At 39.7% G+C, this 18,504-nt stretch overlaps 1 protein-coding gene across 2 annotated transcripts in view; it reads left to right on the forward strand.

The window, feature by feature from the left end:
• Positions 1-9,349: 9,349 nt before the first annotated feature.
• pkd1a (polycystic kidney disease 1a) overlaps positions 9,350-18,504 on the forward strand; it is a 111,109-nt gene continuing 101,954 nt past the window's right edge. For both annotated transcript variants that reach the window (XM_041784932.1, XM_041784933.1), the window contains exon 1: positions 9,350-9,837. In XM_041784932.1, coding sequence (XP_041640866.1) covers positions 9,563-9,837 — 275 coding nt within the window. In that variant the 5' untranslated portion in view covers positions 9,350-9,562. The remainder of the gene's footprint in view (positions 9,838-18,504) is intronic.

Consider the following 18,504-nt stretch of genomic DNA (forward strand, 5'->3'; position numbering starts at 1 on the left):
ATTAATGTGCTTTACTATGTTTTCAGTTTTTTTGTAAGTCAGTAAATTTGAAAATTCATGGATAACAATAATAATTATATTTTAGCATTAAAAATATAATTTGGGTTAAAGAGCTTCTACATATTGGTGTATTAACCATTGCATAAACATAAAAATGATTTTGGTAATTACCAATGCTGTTGATTTAGGGCAGCTGTGGCATAAACCTTACTTTGGTTAGGGTTAGGGTGGTCTAATAAATTTGTTATGCACTGCATATATTGGTGCGGTAGTTTTGTGATGTAGTTCAACCTCTGGCCACTAGTTGGCGACATACATTCAACCGTTTGACTTTTCCCTCTTACCCTGTTATGACAAAGACATCATGCAAGCCTTCCAACCATTTGGCCGCCAGAGTGGTAAGCTGCTACTAGTCTTGCCAGCTTTGGCTGCATTCAAAGTGGAAGTGTGGGCTAACTTTGGCTCCCAAAACATTAAAGACAGTACAGACATAGACAAGAGTCAATGACATGTTAAAGAGCAGTGGGGTACTTATTTCATATTGTTTTTACTGTGACTGCTTAGAGACACTGCAGTTGTTTAACCAGTGTGCTGAAAAGGACAATAAAGCATGCAGTTAATTTTAATTTTAAAAAGCACTTATTATGGATCTTAATTAGCTTATATTAATACCTTGATGCTGACAACCCTAATTTTTCATTACCATTGAAATTTGATGAAAATCACAAATATGAATTCTATATGTAAGTCTGTCATCAGTAATAAGCAAACAGGTAGAGTAGCTGGTTTCTCTGTTCAGTGATCTCTGAGAATGGTTATAAAAACAATTCTGTAAAGCATCCTCTTTTTGTCATCTCTATTTTTAGCCTCCCCTCACAGTCATTATCACCTCCTCCTTTTATCCTCTGCTTGCTTCTATCCCTATCATCATCTCTTTGTTTCTGTTCTCTTCCTTAGTCATTACAACTCATCCATTCTTCTTAACTATGCTCCTCCATCTCCCTGACCTTCTGCAGACCCTCCTCACGTTCTGCATTCTCTCCTCATCTGTCTCCCCCTGCTCTCCCCCCTCTCTTCCTGTAGCCCTACAAAAACACAGACAGAGGCCTCAGTAAGTGCTGTTTTCCTGGCCGGGCTGGAGGACCCTCCCCATAACCAAACAGGAGCCGCGCTCATTTTACCTCCGCCAGGCCCAGACTGGCCCGGTCCAGGCCAGACGAATACAGAATACAACGTTTCACATGTTTGGAGAAAATCGTTCAGAGGGGCAGATCTACTGGTCTGTAGATGAATCTGACCTTTAAGAAGATCAGAATAAACTACAGACTGTAGAAATCAGTGGCTCTCAATGCCATCATTTTATTTCACGTTTGGCAACGAAAATAGATCAGAATTGGTCACAGGTCTCATCCCCTGTCCAATAATGAATCTCTTCACTAAATCAGCCGTCACGTGTTCTAAATACCAGTTTTAAATTGACACGTCACAACAGAAAAACATCTGCTGCCGACATCAAGCCCACATTATTTGTTCATGACTAATGTGTGTCAAAAGAGCCAATACTGGCTGGTACCAATGTTAAACCGATTCATCTGTGCATCCCTAGAATAAACTGAAAGCGTTAGTCCACATGTAGGCAGGAATTTTTTGAAAACAGAGGTATTTCTACTTTGTTTTCAAGAACAATCCCGTCCACACATGTAACATTCTTAAAAATATCTTTGTCCACATGTAACTGCAAAAAGCACTGCTACATGCATGCAGTTACTGCTACATGCAACCCCTACTTATGGGTTTTCCAGTGCTTTAAGTGGTACACACTGATATGCAGTACGGCCTCCTCTAAATTTGACCTCTTGGCGTACACAGACCTTTTGTGGCAAACCGAGACTTCTCACCAGTTGCCAGAATGCTTTTCAGTCCTTTCTACAGGTTACAGCTTGGATGAATCAAGGTAGCATCTAAATAGATACACTGAGCAGGGCGCAATTCTAGCTGTGATGTTCGACTCTGTATACAAATTCACGTGAACTCATCAGTTACTTAACCTGACACGCCAGATGAATTTGTTTCACACATCCATCTGGGAAAGCTTAAATAGGAAATGTTTGAGAAAAGTACGGTGGCCCTGAAGGCCAATAGGAAATAAATATTTCAAAAGCGCAAAATATATTTCAGAAAACACAAAAACATGTCACAATACACAAATACATTTCACAATACACAAAAACATTTCACAATACACAAATACATTTCACAAAACACAAAAACATTTCACAATACACAAAAACATTTCACAAAACACAAAAACATTTCACAAAACACAAAAACATTTCACAATACACAAAAACATTTCACAAAACACAAAAACATTTCACAAAACACAAAAACATTTCACAATACACAAAAACATTTCACAAAACACAAAAACATTTCACCGATCGCAAAATACATTTCACGAAACCGGAAAGGGTAGGACCATGGTACTTGTTTGTGATTGGCTAAACCCAAGTCTGTCCGGCATCAGTCATTTATCATTTCCTGTTTACACTTCTTACCGCAATAGCCGAGCAAACGCGAAATTTCAAGTGTCTACCGGCATGGAAGAGGAACTTGAGTTGATAGCGGAATACTTCAACAAGGGAAATACATATAGTGTGATTCTTGATATGCTCTCCTCGTATCATGACATACACATTTCAATTGGAACCCTAAAATCGCGCTGAAAGTGTCGTGCCAAAAGAAGTACCCCCGGTAGGATTTGTATCCCCCTGCCGCCTTTGCCGAAGGAGCTGACTATCGACTATCAGGCGTAGATTTCGCCTCAGTTAATAAAAATGACAATAAAAGAATGTATAAAGCAGAAGATTAGTTTTGATCATGTGTTTTATTCATCATTATCGTGTTTTTGTCAGTAATGTCTTTTAAAATAAGATCTTTTAAGTGAATGTTTTGATACTGCAGCTTGGTGCACACTCATTACGCTGAACTGAGAACGCATCTTTTTCCTCCTGCGTCCTGTCATTGTATTTTGGCGGCGTGTTGGTCATCAAATCTGGGTCCATGCTGCTGTACATGAGTAACAGACATATTTTCTTCATAACTTTTATCATCTTCTATTAGCGCTGTTTAGCGTCAAGCCGCTGACATGCACTCACCACTTCCCACTTCCGCCTCGAGGTATTTCAAAATAAAGGTCCTGCATAGCCATATCACTGAATATTAACTTGTCTATTGACCAGTCTGAACAAGATTTATGTTCAGAGAGATCAATTTCAGACCATTTATTTCAACACATCGTCCACTTTGACTGCATCCCACTCTAAACAAGTGTTTCACAGTGTAAATAACTGTAAAAAACAAAGGAACATTTAATTGCAATCAAATATGTCATCTCTTCAAGGTGTATAAATGGTGCAAAGTGTATCCCCACTCCAGAATGCTCAAATCATGAACTACCATCATAACATTCATTTTGTGTTCATTTCTGATCAAGCCTGATAATACTGGAGAGTTTGAACAGGTTAACTCACTTCTATTTCAAGTTACTGGGGATCCAAATTATTTCAGGGCCAAATCTAGGCCTGATGTATTTGTTATCCCCCCTCTAACTTCAAGAGTAATGCTTCAAACTTCTCCAAAGTCCCAAATGTTATCAGTTGTGATGAGAGCTAGCTAAGAAAAGACAATAGGGGCCCTCAACCCTGGCTTGTGGGTGGGGGGTACAAGTTATTTCAGGGCCGAATCGGGGTCTGATTTGTTATATCCCCTCTAACTTCAAGAGGAAAGCTCAAAACGGTTCCAATTTCACAAATGTCATCAGTTGTCATGAGAGCTGGCCAAGAAAAGTCTATTGAGGCAGGGGGCCCCACCTCTTCCTTGTGGATGGGGGGGTACAAATCCTGGCAAGGCTAAAATGAGACCTAAAATCATTTGTAATTTGCATTAAAGCAAAGACAAGGCAGTAGTACACCATGTATACACCCCGAAGAGATGACATATTTGATTGCAATTAAATGTTCCTTTGTTTTTACAGTTCTTTACACTGTGAAACACTTGTTTAGAGTGGGATGCAGTCAAAGTGGACGATGTGTTGAAATAAATGGTCTGAAATTGGTCTCTCTGTTCATAAATCTTGTTCAGACTGGTCAATAAACAAGTTAATATTCAGTGATATGGCTATGAAGGACCTTTATTTTGAAATACCTCGAGGCGGAAGTGGGAAGTGGTGAGTGCATGTCAGCGTCTTGACGCTAAACAGCGCTAATAGAAGATGATAAAAGTTATGAAGAAAATATGTCTGTTACTCATGTACAGCAGCGTGGACCCAGATTTGATGACCAACACGCCGCCAAAATACAATGACAGGACGCAGGAGGAAAAAGATGCGTTCTCAGTTCAGCATAATGAGTGTGCACCAAGCTGCAGTTTACTTCAACGTTTACTTAAAAGATCTTATTTTAAAAGATATTACTGACAAAAACACGATAATGATGAATAAAACAGATGATCAAAACTAATATTCTGCTTTATACATTCTTTTATTGTCATTTTTATTCACTGAGGCGAAATCTACGCCTGATAGTCGATAGTCAGCTCCTTCGGCAAAGGCGGCAGGGGGATACAAATCCTACCGGGGGTACTTCTTTTGGCACGACACTTTCAGCGCGATTTTAGGGTTCCAATTGAAATGTGTATGTCATGATACGAGGAGAGCATATCAAGAATCACACTATATGTATTTCCCTTGTTGAAGTATTCCGCTATCAACTCAAGTTCGTCTTCCATGCCGGTAGACACTTGAAATTTCGCGTTGTCTCAGCTATTGCGGTAAGAAGTGTAAACAGGAAATGATAATTGACTGATGCCGGACAGACTTGGGTTTAGCCAATCACAAACAAGTACCATGGTCCTACCCTTTCCGGTTTCGTGAAATGTATTTTGCGATCGGTGAAATGTTTTTGTGTTTTGTGAAATGTTTTTGTGTTTTGTGAAATGTTTTTGTGTATTGTGAAATGTTTTTGTGTATTGCGAAATGTTTTTGTGTATTGTGAAATGTTTTTGTATATTGTGAAATGTTTTTGTGTTTTGTGAAATGTTTTTGTGTATTGTGAAATGTTTTTGTGTATTGTGAAATGTTTTTGTGTATTGTGAAATGTTTTTGTGTATTGTGAAATGTTTTTGTGTATTGTGAAATGTTTTTGTGTTTTGTGAAATGTTTTTTTGTTTTGTGAAATGTTTTTGTGTTTTGTGAAATGTTTTTGTGTTTTGTGAAATGTATTTTGTGTTTTGTGAAATGTTTTTTTGTTTTGTGAAATGTATTTGTGTTTTGTGAAATGTTTTTGTGTTTTGTGAAATGTATTTGAGTATTGTGAAATTTTTTGTGTTTTCTGAAATATATTTTGCGCTTTTGAAATATTTATTTCCTATTGGCCTTCAGGGCCACCGTATATCCATCTGCCTTGCAAGGTTACCATTCACAGTGTTGGAGGAAAACTTGAGTAAACTTCTTTCACCTCTCCTGGACAGTTCAGTACTGGTCTAGACATAGTATGTGAGCTGTAGCACCTTCACTGAGGATCCCAATGCTCCACAAACATCTGTACTGTCAACACTGCCACTGAACAAGACGTCAACACTAATAATGCTCAATAAGAATAATGTTATACAAAATGTATGGCCAGACTGTGGGTCAAAAGATCAAAGGCAGTATTTTTGTCCTATAGGCTTGTAAAGTGACAAAGTCAGTGAGACACGAAGGTGTGCAGAGGGAGTATCTGGGGCTACATAAATCAGATCAATTTTGTTGTTAATCTTTGATGTACACAAGACTCTAATTACCAAAGAAGCCTCATCCCCCTTCTATTATTATATGGAAAATATTTTTTGTGCTTTATTTTTCCCTAAATAATTAAGAATTAAATCATTTAAACTGGTATTTAAAAGGTTAAAATCCTGAAAGTGATTTAAAGGGGACATATTTAACCCTTTTAAGACAAGTTTATATTGGTCTCAGAGGTCCCCAAAACATGCAAGTTTGTCGGTGAAAAAACACTCTAGTATAGGATTTTTGCATGTCTAAAAAACCCTCTGTTTCAGCCCTGCTCAGAATGAGCTGTTTCTGTGGCTTTAAATGGTAATTAGCTGTCTGACCCTGCCCCTGACCACAACCCTCTCAGGAAATGGATGTGGTACTCCTGATGCTACAGACAAATTAATCCAAAGTTTGGGACCTGACTGGGATTCGAATCATCAATCCCCCAGATCAAAGTCAGCAGGGAAACCCACTGAAATATCCAGCATCTCAGCTGGCAGCTCTGAGGAAGATTAGCAGAGGAGCGTGGAACTTTCTTCCAAGTGGGAAGGGCCAACCAAACCTGGGGGTGGGTGCTTACTCCCCAAGTGACATCATGAGGGTAAAATCTGAGAACGGCTTGTTTCTGCACACATTTTCTGAAAGGTTGAGAAAGAGAGGGTGAAGGGAATGGATTTTTCTGGTATTTGAGGGGATTGTGGACAGGCCTTTAATGTTTGGTAGTTTTGAGCAAGTTTGAAGTTTTTTAAGTGAAGCATGAACCAAACGGTTGCACACAACATGGTTTACTACTGTTACTAACCATACAAAAACAAATAAAGAGATCATTCTTGTTAGCATAGGACTAAGGTGGGTGAAAAGTGTATACGAACTGGTTCTTTTACTTTCGTCATCAATGCAGGAGGTGGTTTTACAGTGTCTGATGTGGTCAGGAGGCACAGAGACAGTGACCCAGGCGCAGTGTAGACAGTGTTCCCTTAGTGGGCGGTCTACTCTGTGGTGTGTGAAACGTCCACAAGGCTGACCCAGCAGTACAACCCAGCGGCTGGGTTACACAAAAACTACCCAATACCCTAAAGCAGTAGATAGAAAGAATAGACTGAATTAAAAAATAACCCAGTATTTCTTGGCGTGGTGCTATTTTTAACCAATTTCTGCCATTTTTTACCTACTTTCACCACATATTAAAACTTTCAATCCATTTCCATCACTTTTTAATCACTTTCAAACCATTCTGCAACATTTTTTAATCACTTTGAACATATTACTGCCATTCTTTGCCACTTTTAACTCAGTTTTGCCAATTTTAACCGTTTTTCAACAATTTTTGCATTGTTTGGCAATCACGTACAGTGCCATGAAAAAGTATTTGCCCCCTTTCTAATTCCTGAGTTTTTTGCATATTTATCACACTTAAATGTTTTGGATCATCAAACCAATTTTGATATTTACTATCAAATCTTCACTGATAGAAATGTCACCAGAGGCAAAATGATTTGTCTCAAAGAGATTCTTGCCCCAGTGCACAAGGTCATAAAGGTACGGTATTTTGCTGACTTCTTTTCAAAGCAGCTGAGTCCAAAGTCGATCAGTCTGATCCAAGGGGCGTAAGAGTTGGTTTCAATCAAAATGTGGGTTGACGTCTCTGTGAAAGACCCTCTTTGACTGAAGCTCCAATGCTACCATGATCAGCTGCTTCAGTATCTGCTGACTCTCCGTTTCCTTTGGGGCTTTTTCTTTGTCCTCCATGTATCTATTAAGACTGACCGCAGGGTCTGGATGCTCTAGGACCAGGATTTGCTCTTCTTCTTGGTCATAGTGGTCAAAAAGGGAAATGGCTGGGGATTTCCCAACCTCTTGTCCATGGGTCAATCTCTGCAAAACAACCACCTCCATGGGAATTTTATAATTGACATACGCTACAACCTCATGTGGAACATGTTTGATGACAACAGGGAGGTGATCTTTCCTCCTGTGGCCAGCATACACAGAACCAAACTAGAAAAGCACTCAGAGAGCAAAGACCTCCGCCATTAGCCCCATCTCCCAATAGTATAGAATCCTTTAAAAAATTCCTGTAACCAGACAATGATCTGGATCACTCCCAAAATCTAATCAGTTCTTCATTATGCCATTTCCTGAAAATTTCATCAAAATCAGTCCACAGCTTTTTGAGTTATGTTGCTAACAAACAAATTAACAAACTAACAAACAAACAAACAAACAAACCCTCCCAATCCCATAACCCCCTTGGCGGAGGTAACAATCCTTTTCCCAGCGGATTCAGCTGCTGGTACTTTTCCTCAGACTCCATCTCCTTTTTGGGCTCCAGAGAGGATTTGATGGTCACCTCTTGATCAGAAACTCTTGATCTCTTTCTGGGTTTTCGTTGTCTTCAAGGCATTTCCCGTGTCTGATTTTGATGATTCAAGGACGGCCTGACTCTGATGAGTAATCCCCAGCTACCAATGAGAGCGAGCAGACTGGGTTGTCACCAGTTTGATGTTCCGCAGTTTTATGGCTGACAAACATAAACACATCAATACCGTCATCTCAGCCAGGATTTCACCTCCATTCTTTTCCTAGATTTCTTTTATTTTTGCTGCAAGTGCATTACATGTCAGACAACCAGTTGAAAGAGGGGTCTGGCTGCAAACCACAGCTGTCAGACGCACAATCTGAATTCTGAATTCTGAGAATTACTGTTATAATTCTAGAAATAAAGTCAGAATTCTTGGATGACAGGATTTTTTGATTGAAGTCAGAATTCTGAATTTTAAATCCTAATTCTCAGCAAAAAGTGTAATAATTCAAGTAGAAAAGTTAGAATTCTGTGATTAAAGTAAACATACAGAGATTAAGTTCAGAATTATGAAGTTTAATCTAAGATAGGCTACCTGACTTCAAACTCAGCGGTCTGACGTTAATTCGAGATGTCTGAATGTTATTCTGATTCAGAATTCTGTGATTTAAGTCAGAATATTTTTGATTAAAGTCAGATCTCTGAGAAAAAAATGTTACAATTATAGAAATAAAGTCAGAATGATGTGATTAAAGTCAGAATTCTGTGATTAGGGTCAGAAATATGAGATTATAAAATCAGAATCCTGAGATTGAAGTAATAAGAAAGATATTTCTGAGAAAGCGTCTTATTTCAATACACTTTCTAAGACTTGTTTTTAACATGTAAACTTTGTTTTTAATTAGAGGCCCTTTAATTAGAGGCTAGTTTGAGTAAATATTGTCAGGTTTAATTTTTTTTAGTGTTTAAAAATAACTTAATAGTTGGATTTTTTTCCTAGATATGTCTTAAATTTATAAATGAAATATTTGCTATTGAAGTTAGAGGATATAGGTGTCTTAAATCACTTAATTGCATACATGACGCAGAAATGCAACAGTACCTTCTCTACTAATATAATGAGAGGAGGAGACCCAGCTGTGCACCTAGCGGCTGCTTCGGGAACTGCAGCGAGAGAAAGGAGGAGGAGAGAGGAAGTTCTCCAAAACTTTTTTTCTCCTTCAAACGATTCTTGAGAAGCTCCGTTAGATTTTCAGAGGAAGAGAATCACAAGAAGAAAGAAAACGTAGAGGGAGAAACGGCTTTGAAAAAGTTGGTCTCCGCTTTTGTTTGTTTGTCCTCACATGAAAACGGCTAAAAAGGACGCGCGTGCTCGTCTTTGTGTACTTTGTTCCTTCAGACTGAGAGGACTTACACCATCAGAGGCGATGAGATGTGAGTGAGCTATGCCTTGTGGAAATGGACAGACTTTATCCAAGCGAAAACATGGCGTCTGCGTCCCGAGGTTCAGCTTCTATTTCAGTCTGCTTTTGGCGCTTTGCTGCCTGGAGGTCTGGGGCTCCGGGCCGGAGGTGGAAAGCGGCACAAGCTGCAGTCCCTGTCCCGTTAATTGCAGCTGCGCGCTCGCGGGGCCCCTACAGTCCTGCGTCGTCAACTGCTCCAACGTCGGGCTGGAGAGGGCCCCAGCTGCGGCCGACATCCCGCAGGCCACCAACGTGCTGTAAGTACAGTGCACGAGCAGTATGCGGAGGATAGTTTTGTTCCCTTTATCTCCGTTATAGAGATTTTTCAAACGGACTCTCGTAGAATAGTGAAATAAACCCTACTGAGATACTCTGACTTTAGTTCGACATGTAAGCATTGGCTAGTTTTGAAGGTTTGTGGGATTTTTCAACAGATGTTATTGGCTGTTGGATGCTGTCGGAAACTGATGCAACAGGCCTGTTTACGGTGTTTTTATTTACACTGCATCTCTCATTCCCAAGAAAAAGTCCTTTTACTTCAAGTTAATCTTTTTTGTCCCTATGACTGTGTTGTTGTCATGTACGGAGCTCAAACTGTGAGCTGATAGGCTGAGTATCCTAAAAATAATTTGGCTTTTGATAATTTTGAAGATGACTATGTAATCTTCAGAAATACCTGTTTCGGGTAAAGCTCATGTCCAGCTTTTACTTGCTCCAGCTACATAAATTAACTTTTCTACTTTTTTTATTTTTTTTTTTTTTTCAAACTATCACTTCTGTTTTTTGGACAGGTGTCAGTCCAACTCGGCAAACGAAATGTTTCCACAGTGGGAAATTAAAATATTTCAGAACTTTCACGCATTTAAACAAATATTAAATGTAAGATAGTCAAACTGTTAGGATTAGTACTGTTGGTTTCAGGCTTGTGGAGCACTCTAGGAACTTCTGTGGCTGGATTCATGTGGCCATGAAAATGTTGTAGACTGCTTGAAACAGGGGCATATTTACAACCACCCAAGTGTATTTATTGACCACTTTTTCTTTTTTTTGACTAAATCCATATGTAGTCACCATGCATGAGAGTCAGGCATCTGCTGGTACATCCCTCTAATAAATACACAGTTTGAGGCGTGATGTCCTCTGTTAAAAATTAAGCTTCTAATGCCGTTGTTTAAACATTTCTCTGCTGCAGCTTGCCGTCTACACTATCCAGCACTGATGTTTGGGATATGCTACCTCCTCAATAATATGCATTTACATGAAGTGAAACAATACAAAATGCAAGTGCTGTTACTTGAGTGCCTTTTACAAAGCACTGCTGATAAATAAGGTCAAAAGAGCAGAAAAAAACAAAGAGTAAATCTGTGGAAAGAGGCACATGTGGGATGACCCGCTATGAGGAATACGTTAAACCTTGAACTTTCTACGTATGTGGGAAAGGCTTTATTCAAAAGCCAGTGGCATTGTGTGTCTGTGTGTATTGTAGCATGTGTGTCTCAGCTGCTGTTTTAAGGAGTTGTACACCGTAAGAGTGGAGCAGGTGTTTGTATGTGGATCGGTCTTCAGCCTATAGTGCTGCTGCAGTGAGAACATTCTGTTCTGTGCCGAGAGAAGACATATGTTATCAATCATTGATTTCCTCTCACACTGCTGGCCTTAATTTAACTTAGAGATTTATTCAAAATCAGAGCCTTATATTCAATATGAAATATGTCAGCTCACTGTGGAAATTTTCCAAAGTATACCAAAATAATTAAAAGAAATCATAAAGTGGATAAAACAGTGTTTTAGCTGTGAGTTTTTAATAAGGCATGAATACTGTGGATATAATGCATGCATCTTTTGATGCCAACAGGTTTAGTTAATGAACCTTGATATCAATGACTACATTTGCATAAGAGAGGAAGAGTTTCCTGTTGGGTGTCACGTTTATCACAGAAAGACCCTGCAGCAGGATATGTCTCTAATCTCATCAGGCACGATTGGTGTGATAATTTCATCAGTGTAGATATCCATTTTCCCACTCCAGTCCGACAGGAGCTGCGTATGGAGGTGTTCAGCTGTCAACATGACAGCCATCTCCACTTATCTGGTCTCCTCCTCTCCACTGCTTTCACTCTTTGAGCAGAAGTATGTGATTAAAACCAGATTTCTTTTTACATTTATAATTAACTATGATTTCATGGCTGACAGGGGCAGGCAAAACATGTCATATCAAGCAGTTATCAGGAAAACAACTCCACCTCCATTTGACTTACAAACAACTGATCTATAATTAAAGTCAGAAATATTAATTTGAAATAAAAACAACAAACTATTATTGATATGATAAGGGGGTTGGGCGATATGGCCTGAAATTTACATCATGGTATATTACTTTATTGTTGCCCTTTTTGGTAGCCATAGTGTACAGCAGTATTACAGAATTAAGAAAAAAAACAATTGAAATGCATACTGAGGTGCTAGATAGTAACTAGGAGGAAGAACTTGTCAGAAATAACATTTAATATTGTTCAGTACGCTCACCGGCAACTGTGTTTAGAACTGCCTCTCCAAGCTCATTTAACGTTAACTTGTTAACGCCACAGCCTGCTTCTTTGAATCATCCAAACAAGCGAGTCATCAGTTTAAACACCTTTAAACAGTAGTTTAAGCTGTTATTACATAAATCACAGCAGCACTGGTCTTGAGATAAAACATGTTTTTTTTACTGTAGCCCACAGCTTGTATTAAAGCCACAGACCGGCTGACAAAATTCTCTGCAAAACGAGCAAAGCTAAACTCACTGTATGTTGCTGTTATTACACATGTTAAAACATGAACACACTTCTTTAACTCATTGCTGTGCTTCATATTGATTACACTGACATAAATGGGTCATGTTTGGCTTGTTACCTGCTGCTCTTTGTTGTTGAAGCAAAACATGCTGATGATAACTCAGACTGAGCTGTTTTCTGTCACATATCACTCTGCTACACTAACAGTGGCATTAGTTATGCCTCATGTATGCACTACAACACAACACATGCGCTTAAACTGATGATTATTTCACACCACTCCAAATGAATCAGACTATCCAGGAAAGCAGACCGGAGTTTGGCCTAAATCAGTCTTGGGCTGTCAGTGGCTTCACACTTCATTCACATTTGTGGAGACAGTCTGGAGCTGTTAGCATGATGAGGATGAGACCATTGCTTTTTCTTCCATTTGTCCTTCATTCTGGAAGGAAGCTTTGATTTAATGGGTAAAAGAGGTTAACTGCCATGTTTAACTTCACCATAACTGGCAGGAGTGAATGACACACTGGCGTGTGGCAATGGTCAGAAATCTAGCTGAAACGGGATTAGGAAATCACCCTTTCAGGGCTCTGGTTGGATCTCACAGGAAGATTTTAATAAACGTTGAGGGTTTTTTTTTTTTCTACCACAGTGTGCATGTTGTTAAGGCAGCTATAAAGTGCTGTGGACAACACTGAGGTTTGCAGAGTGCGGCATATGTTACTCACTGCTTAGTTCAAGTAGTTAGACTTGGTATGACTAGGTATAACCTGACTCAACCTACATAGAACTTTATTTGCATTTCCAGTTGTTACATGTCATTCATATTCTCTTACATTAATGTTTATTTGCATATGACTTTAATCTGCCTAACTCCTCTTGGATCTCTCTTCTCTGCGAGTGCACACATACATTTATACAGATGCACTCTCTGCATCTCATACATACATCTGCTTTGCTTCTCCTTCACTTTACAGTTTCAGCTGCTCTGTTGGTCAGATTTATTGGTATAGACACTGAACGGCTGATGGCATGTAGGCTGTTGTGGGTTGAACATGTATTACCAAAGTGAAAAGGCCACATATCAAAGCACAATATTGATCTGCAAAGAGAAACAAAGGCTGGCGACGCTAGCGGCTAGTGTTAACAGGTGTGATGTGAGCCTGATATACAGCATGGCTAACACAGGGACCCTTTGATAAATTTGACTCTTTTAAAGGTATCTTCTTCTCTTTGGACTGGTCAGTTAAATGCAATTTAAATGAGTATCTTGCCTCGTGGTGAAATAGACACACAGGAACATCCCCAGTATGCATGGAGATTGGAGCCTGCTTCTTTCGCTTGTTTCAGGTAAAAAACAAACTGTGTGTAAACTAAGCCTGTAATCAAATTATTAATAGGGCAATATATCGTCACATGCACCATGCCATGTATCGATACAGATACTGCAGAATTGATGTGGCTGTGATGGCAGTTTTAAAATACACATCTTCTATAGCATGGTTTACAGAAAGGCCAGCAGAAGGCAGTAGTTGTAAAATTGCATGATGCAGCGCTGTCTACCTACCTCTACCTAAAAGCAAAGTTACAGGATTACTTCGGGTTTCCTCTAACACAAAAAAGTGAGGAGCTGGACATGAGTCATACCAGCTGCAAAAAGGTAAAACACTACAGTAACACCAATCTCTACTGACACACCAGGCTAATGAGTAGCAGCCTTAAAAAAACAAGTAGTTTCTGGTATCTTATTGTTTGCCAATTAAATGCAACTTGGGGTGCGCCGGTACGTGGGCGGCATGGATTCGAATCCGGCCTGTGGCACCATTTCCCGCATGTCTCTCCCTGCTCTCTTCCCTGTTTCCAAGTCTATCCACTGTCGTCCTCTATCTAACAAAGGCACGAAAGGCCCAAAAATAAATCTTAAAAAAAAAAAAAAAAAAAAAGAAGATGAAGCAACTTGTATGAGAGTGCAATGTCAGTCAGAGAAAATACATTGTCAGCTGTAAGTTTTATTCCAGGACTATTATAACAGTTTAGGAACCAGAGGTGGAAGTGAGAAAAAGCAATCATCTCTTTATGCAGCACATATGTTAGAACTGCATTCACCCTGTTAAACAAAATGAATTCAGTTTCTACAAGGATGATGATGATGATGATGATGAGTACTTAGTATTTGCCAGTTCTCAAACTGGGTTGGGTTTTTGTCTGATGAGCCGAGGTCAGACAGAATTAAAAAAAAAAACCCAAACAAAGTAAGAATATGTCATCCAATGAGAATGAACCTAAAAATAAAGTGGAAGTGGTGCTGTAACATCTCCTCCGTGTGCCTCAAATAAAAATGTTTCAGACACGCCCTTTAATAAACAGAAACAGCCAGTGGTAGTGAAGTATTTAAACATACTGCAGAGTGCAGCTGTTGAATAGCATTCCCGTTACACACCAGTCCAGCTGTTCCAACCCACACACATAATAAAGATCTTTCATACAGACAGTTTATGCAAGTCTGAAGTCATTGCTGTAAAATGCTTGTTAAGTGAACGGAGGTTTCTAAGGTCTGTCGTTTTTGTTTAGTATGCAGACTGCTGGGACACAGATCATCTGTGCTCTTTGTCTATCCTGGGAGAGAGAAAGTGAATAACAAACAGAGTCTCTGTCTGAGAGTAGACTACACAGTTTAGATAAGAGCTTCAGAGCAAGGCATTAGAGTTCTCTGATTAGTTATAAAACGTGTATGTTAAAATAGTCTGACAGATTTCAAGTATGGCTTTGTAAAGGACTTGAGAAGTTTTTGCTCTTTAAATCTCTGTGAATGACCAGAATGGCTTTGAAATAGCAAAGAGATGTTCATAGAGGAATTGCAAAGTGAGAAATGTGCTCATGAAGGAAAACATGAATTTGTTTTATTGGGTTATGTTTCATAAGCCCCTTTTTACATTGCCAGTTTAAAGCAGGACATTTAAACCTCATTTGGCCTCGCTATCAGTGTAAATGGTGCAGAGATGTTTTGATCAGCAGTCTTTCTTTTGTTTTTTGTTTTTTTAAGATTCGTTTTTGGGCTTTTTTTGCCTTTATTAGATAGAGGAGGACAGTGGATAGAGTCAGAAACAGGGTCAAGAGTGGGGGTGAGACATGCGGTAAAGGGCCGAACCCGGGCCGCCCACGTACATGGGGAGCGCCTTTAACCACTAGACAACCTGCTCCCCGTCAGCAGTCTTTCTACAGCTGATTCGCCATCAGAGGTAGTCACCACTTAAGCCTGGCCGCCACTGACACAAAAAGTGTATGGAGTCACATTGGTTTTTTTCCCCATGATACAAAATAATGCTATTGTCAGTGGTGAGACTTCTGTTCTTGATGTTGTCGATCAGACAACGGATGTGTGTGGAAATCGCATCAAACAGAGCAGGCTAGGATAGCAGGAATAGTGTAGCGGCGGATCATGAGACTGATTTTGTCTTTATAGATTTGCTTTAGGCTCAGGCTGTCTCGGGCAAACCTTGTGCTGTTTCAAATGTCTGCTGATTCGGCACTTCATCAGCATTAGCCTTCCTTTTGGTACACTACAGTGGGATGCACTACAGTGGATTTGAAAGAAAATTCAGTCCTTAAAACATTCTTCAAAGTGTAAGGAATGATGATGAGCAGAGAGAAAGACTTATGTCTGCTGGGCCAGTCTAAAACTCCACTGACGTATTTGTCTGTTTGGCCAATATTTACAGCTGATATAGGCACATTTTTACAGCTAAAATATTTGTTTTAATAACAGCAGAAACTTTTATATCTGCAGGTACCAATAATTCACTTTTAAGCTACTATCTGCCAACACCAATATCATGCAGATAATACCATGCATCCCTAAATATTAGATAGATTAAACAAGGCATTTGCAGCCATTGTAAACAGCCAGCTCGTTGGTCTGTCATCCCCTTTGACATATCTCTCAACAGCATGCACAGATTTGTCTGTTCTATGACACATCAACTACTGCAATTGGCATTACATTATTGACAGATGGGCCAATGAATGTTAACAGGATAACTTTTGGCCAGTGCAGATGTTAGACTGATGCATGGGTGCATCATTAAACATAAGATTTCACATTAGGAACTGGGCCTGGTCTGAGTACACTTAACCCCAAAGTCCACCACAAGCTCATCAGAACAGGGCATTGTGTCTCGGGCACAATTCACACGTGAAGGCAGTTGTGCTCGAGTATGGCATGCTCGTCAGCAAGTAGAGTTGTAGAGGCAATTTTTAGCACCATCTGTCTTTTCAAAAACCCTCATGTCCACACTTCACAGACCCATCTCATCCTCTGAACTGCAAGTAGATGTTAAAATATAAAGAGGGGTTTTGTTGATTTGTCTGAAATGACAGAAACATCCATTGTAACAGGATGGCCTCAACTGCCTGGAAAGTCCTCCACAGGGATGGGAAAAACTCATCGCTAGTTGTCGCAAACACTTGCATGAAGTTGTTGGTGCCAAGTTGACGTCAAGTTATTGGGTTTAGGAGGTTGTAACTTTTCATAGAGGGCCATGTAGGTTTGGATGACTTTTTCCCTTAATAAATTAAATCATCATTTAAAAACAGTGTTTTTATTTACTCAGGATATTTTTGTGTAATATTAAAATGCACTGATGAGCTGAAACATTTAAGAGTGAGAAATATGCAAATACTTTTCACAGCTTCTACTAACTGGGGTCCTGTCTGCCCCGCTACGGAGAAATTTGTAATGTTGCCATGGCAGACGGATGCAAACAAACAGACAGAGAGCAGGCGTGGCGGTGTGTCTTTTCACAGGGAGCAGCTTTGGCTCTGAGGCAGATCATGAGGCTTCACAGCTGTTTGACTCAAGACTCAGAATTCTCAATTTTTTGCTTCTATATTTTCTCATCTCCTCCTCTGCAGGTGGAGGCATACGAACACCTATACCTCCCAACACTCACTGACTTTAATGAAGTGGGGAAGGAAAGATTGAAGGGGACCACAGGGGAGAATTTGTTGTGTTACCATGGCGATTGAAACTAATGACATCACTGACAGAAGCAGACAGTCATAAATTAGAGAAAACAGGAGTAAGGATGAAGACAGCTAAGGCAGCTCCTATATCTCCTTCTTTGTGCAATAAGTGTGTGTCCATTTACTCAGAAATTCTTAACTGTGGTAACAGAAATGTTTATTATTAACTCACTTAAGTTGTGTTGTGTTGGTTACACAGCAGGCTTGCAAGAAGGCCTGCCTGCATGTTTATGCTTTTTTGTTTGTGTGGTTTTCCAGTAGGGGTGTGACGAGATCTTGTGCCATGAGATCTTGTGAGATCAAAACGCCACGAGATTTCTCGTCGCAGAAAAATCAATCTAGTGAGATCAATATTGTGCCGACACTTGGAGCAACAGTTCTCCTTAAAGAAAAAAAATACCAAACTGGAAGTTATAAAAGATCACAAACATGCCCTGGACATTTTAAAACTGTTGGTGAGAGAGCAAATAAAGAAACGGAGCTGATCCGCTTTCCGCTAAGATGACTGCTCCAACCACCCCCTCGCGTGCACTACTTTGGTCATACATGATCCGCCTATGCATCATCATAACGGTGTGAATTGATGAAATGCTTCGGGTTAAAGCCTGTACAGTCTCCATGAGGAGAATACAGTGTTTATTTAGTTCGTGTAAGCGTGCAGACTCGCTTGTAGTGCCGCTATCGGTGACTCTGTAACCTTGAGTCGCTGCTTCGTCATGTCTCCTTCTCGTCTCACCGTCTGTCAGTCACACATCCATCAGCTATTGGCTGTGCTATCAGCAGTCAGAAGCTTAACCTGAGTAGCACAACGGGTCTGCATACTGCAGCGGTAAACTTAGCAGAACAAACTCTGTTTGAACGCCATAGAGTCCACAGTTAGCTCCAAAAAATGAAGTTAAATCTTCAGTTAAACGTGCCCTGTTTGTTGTATGACAGCAGACAGACACTCATTCACCAACACACACACATTAACATACACGCTCATCTGTGTGTCATGTCCAACACTGTTAAAGCTCATATGAGAAAAAAAGACCACAAAACGATAAAATAATCTATTTCTTTAAATTACAACGTGTTATTGACTTAAAGATTTATTCTGAATGTTTTAGATATGGATGTCCTTAA

The sequence above is a fragment of the Cheilinus undulatus genome, linkage group 4 (genome assembly GCF_018320785.1).
Source record: "Cheilinus undulatus linkage group 4, ASM1832078v1, whole genome shotgun sequence".
Lineage (NCBI taxonomy): Eukaryota > Metazoa > Chordata > Actinopteri > Labriformes > Labridae > Cheilinus > Cheilinus undulatus.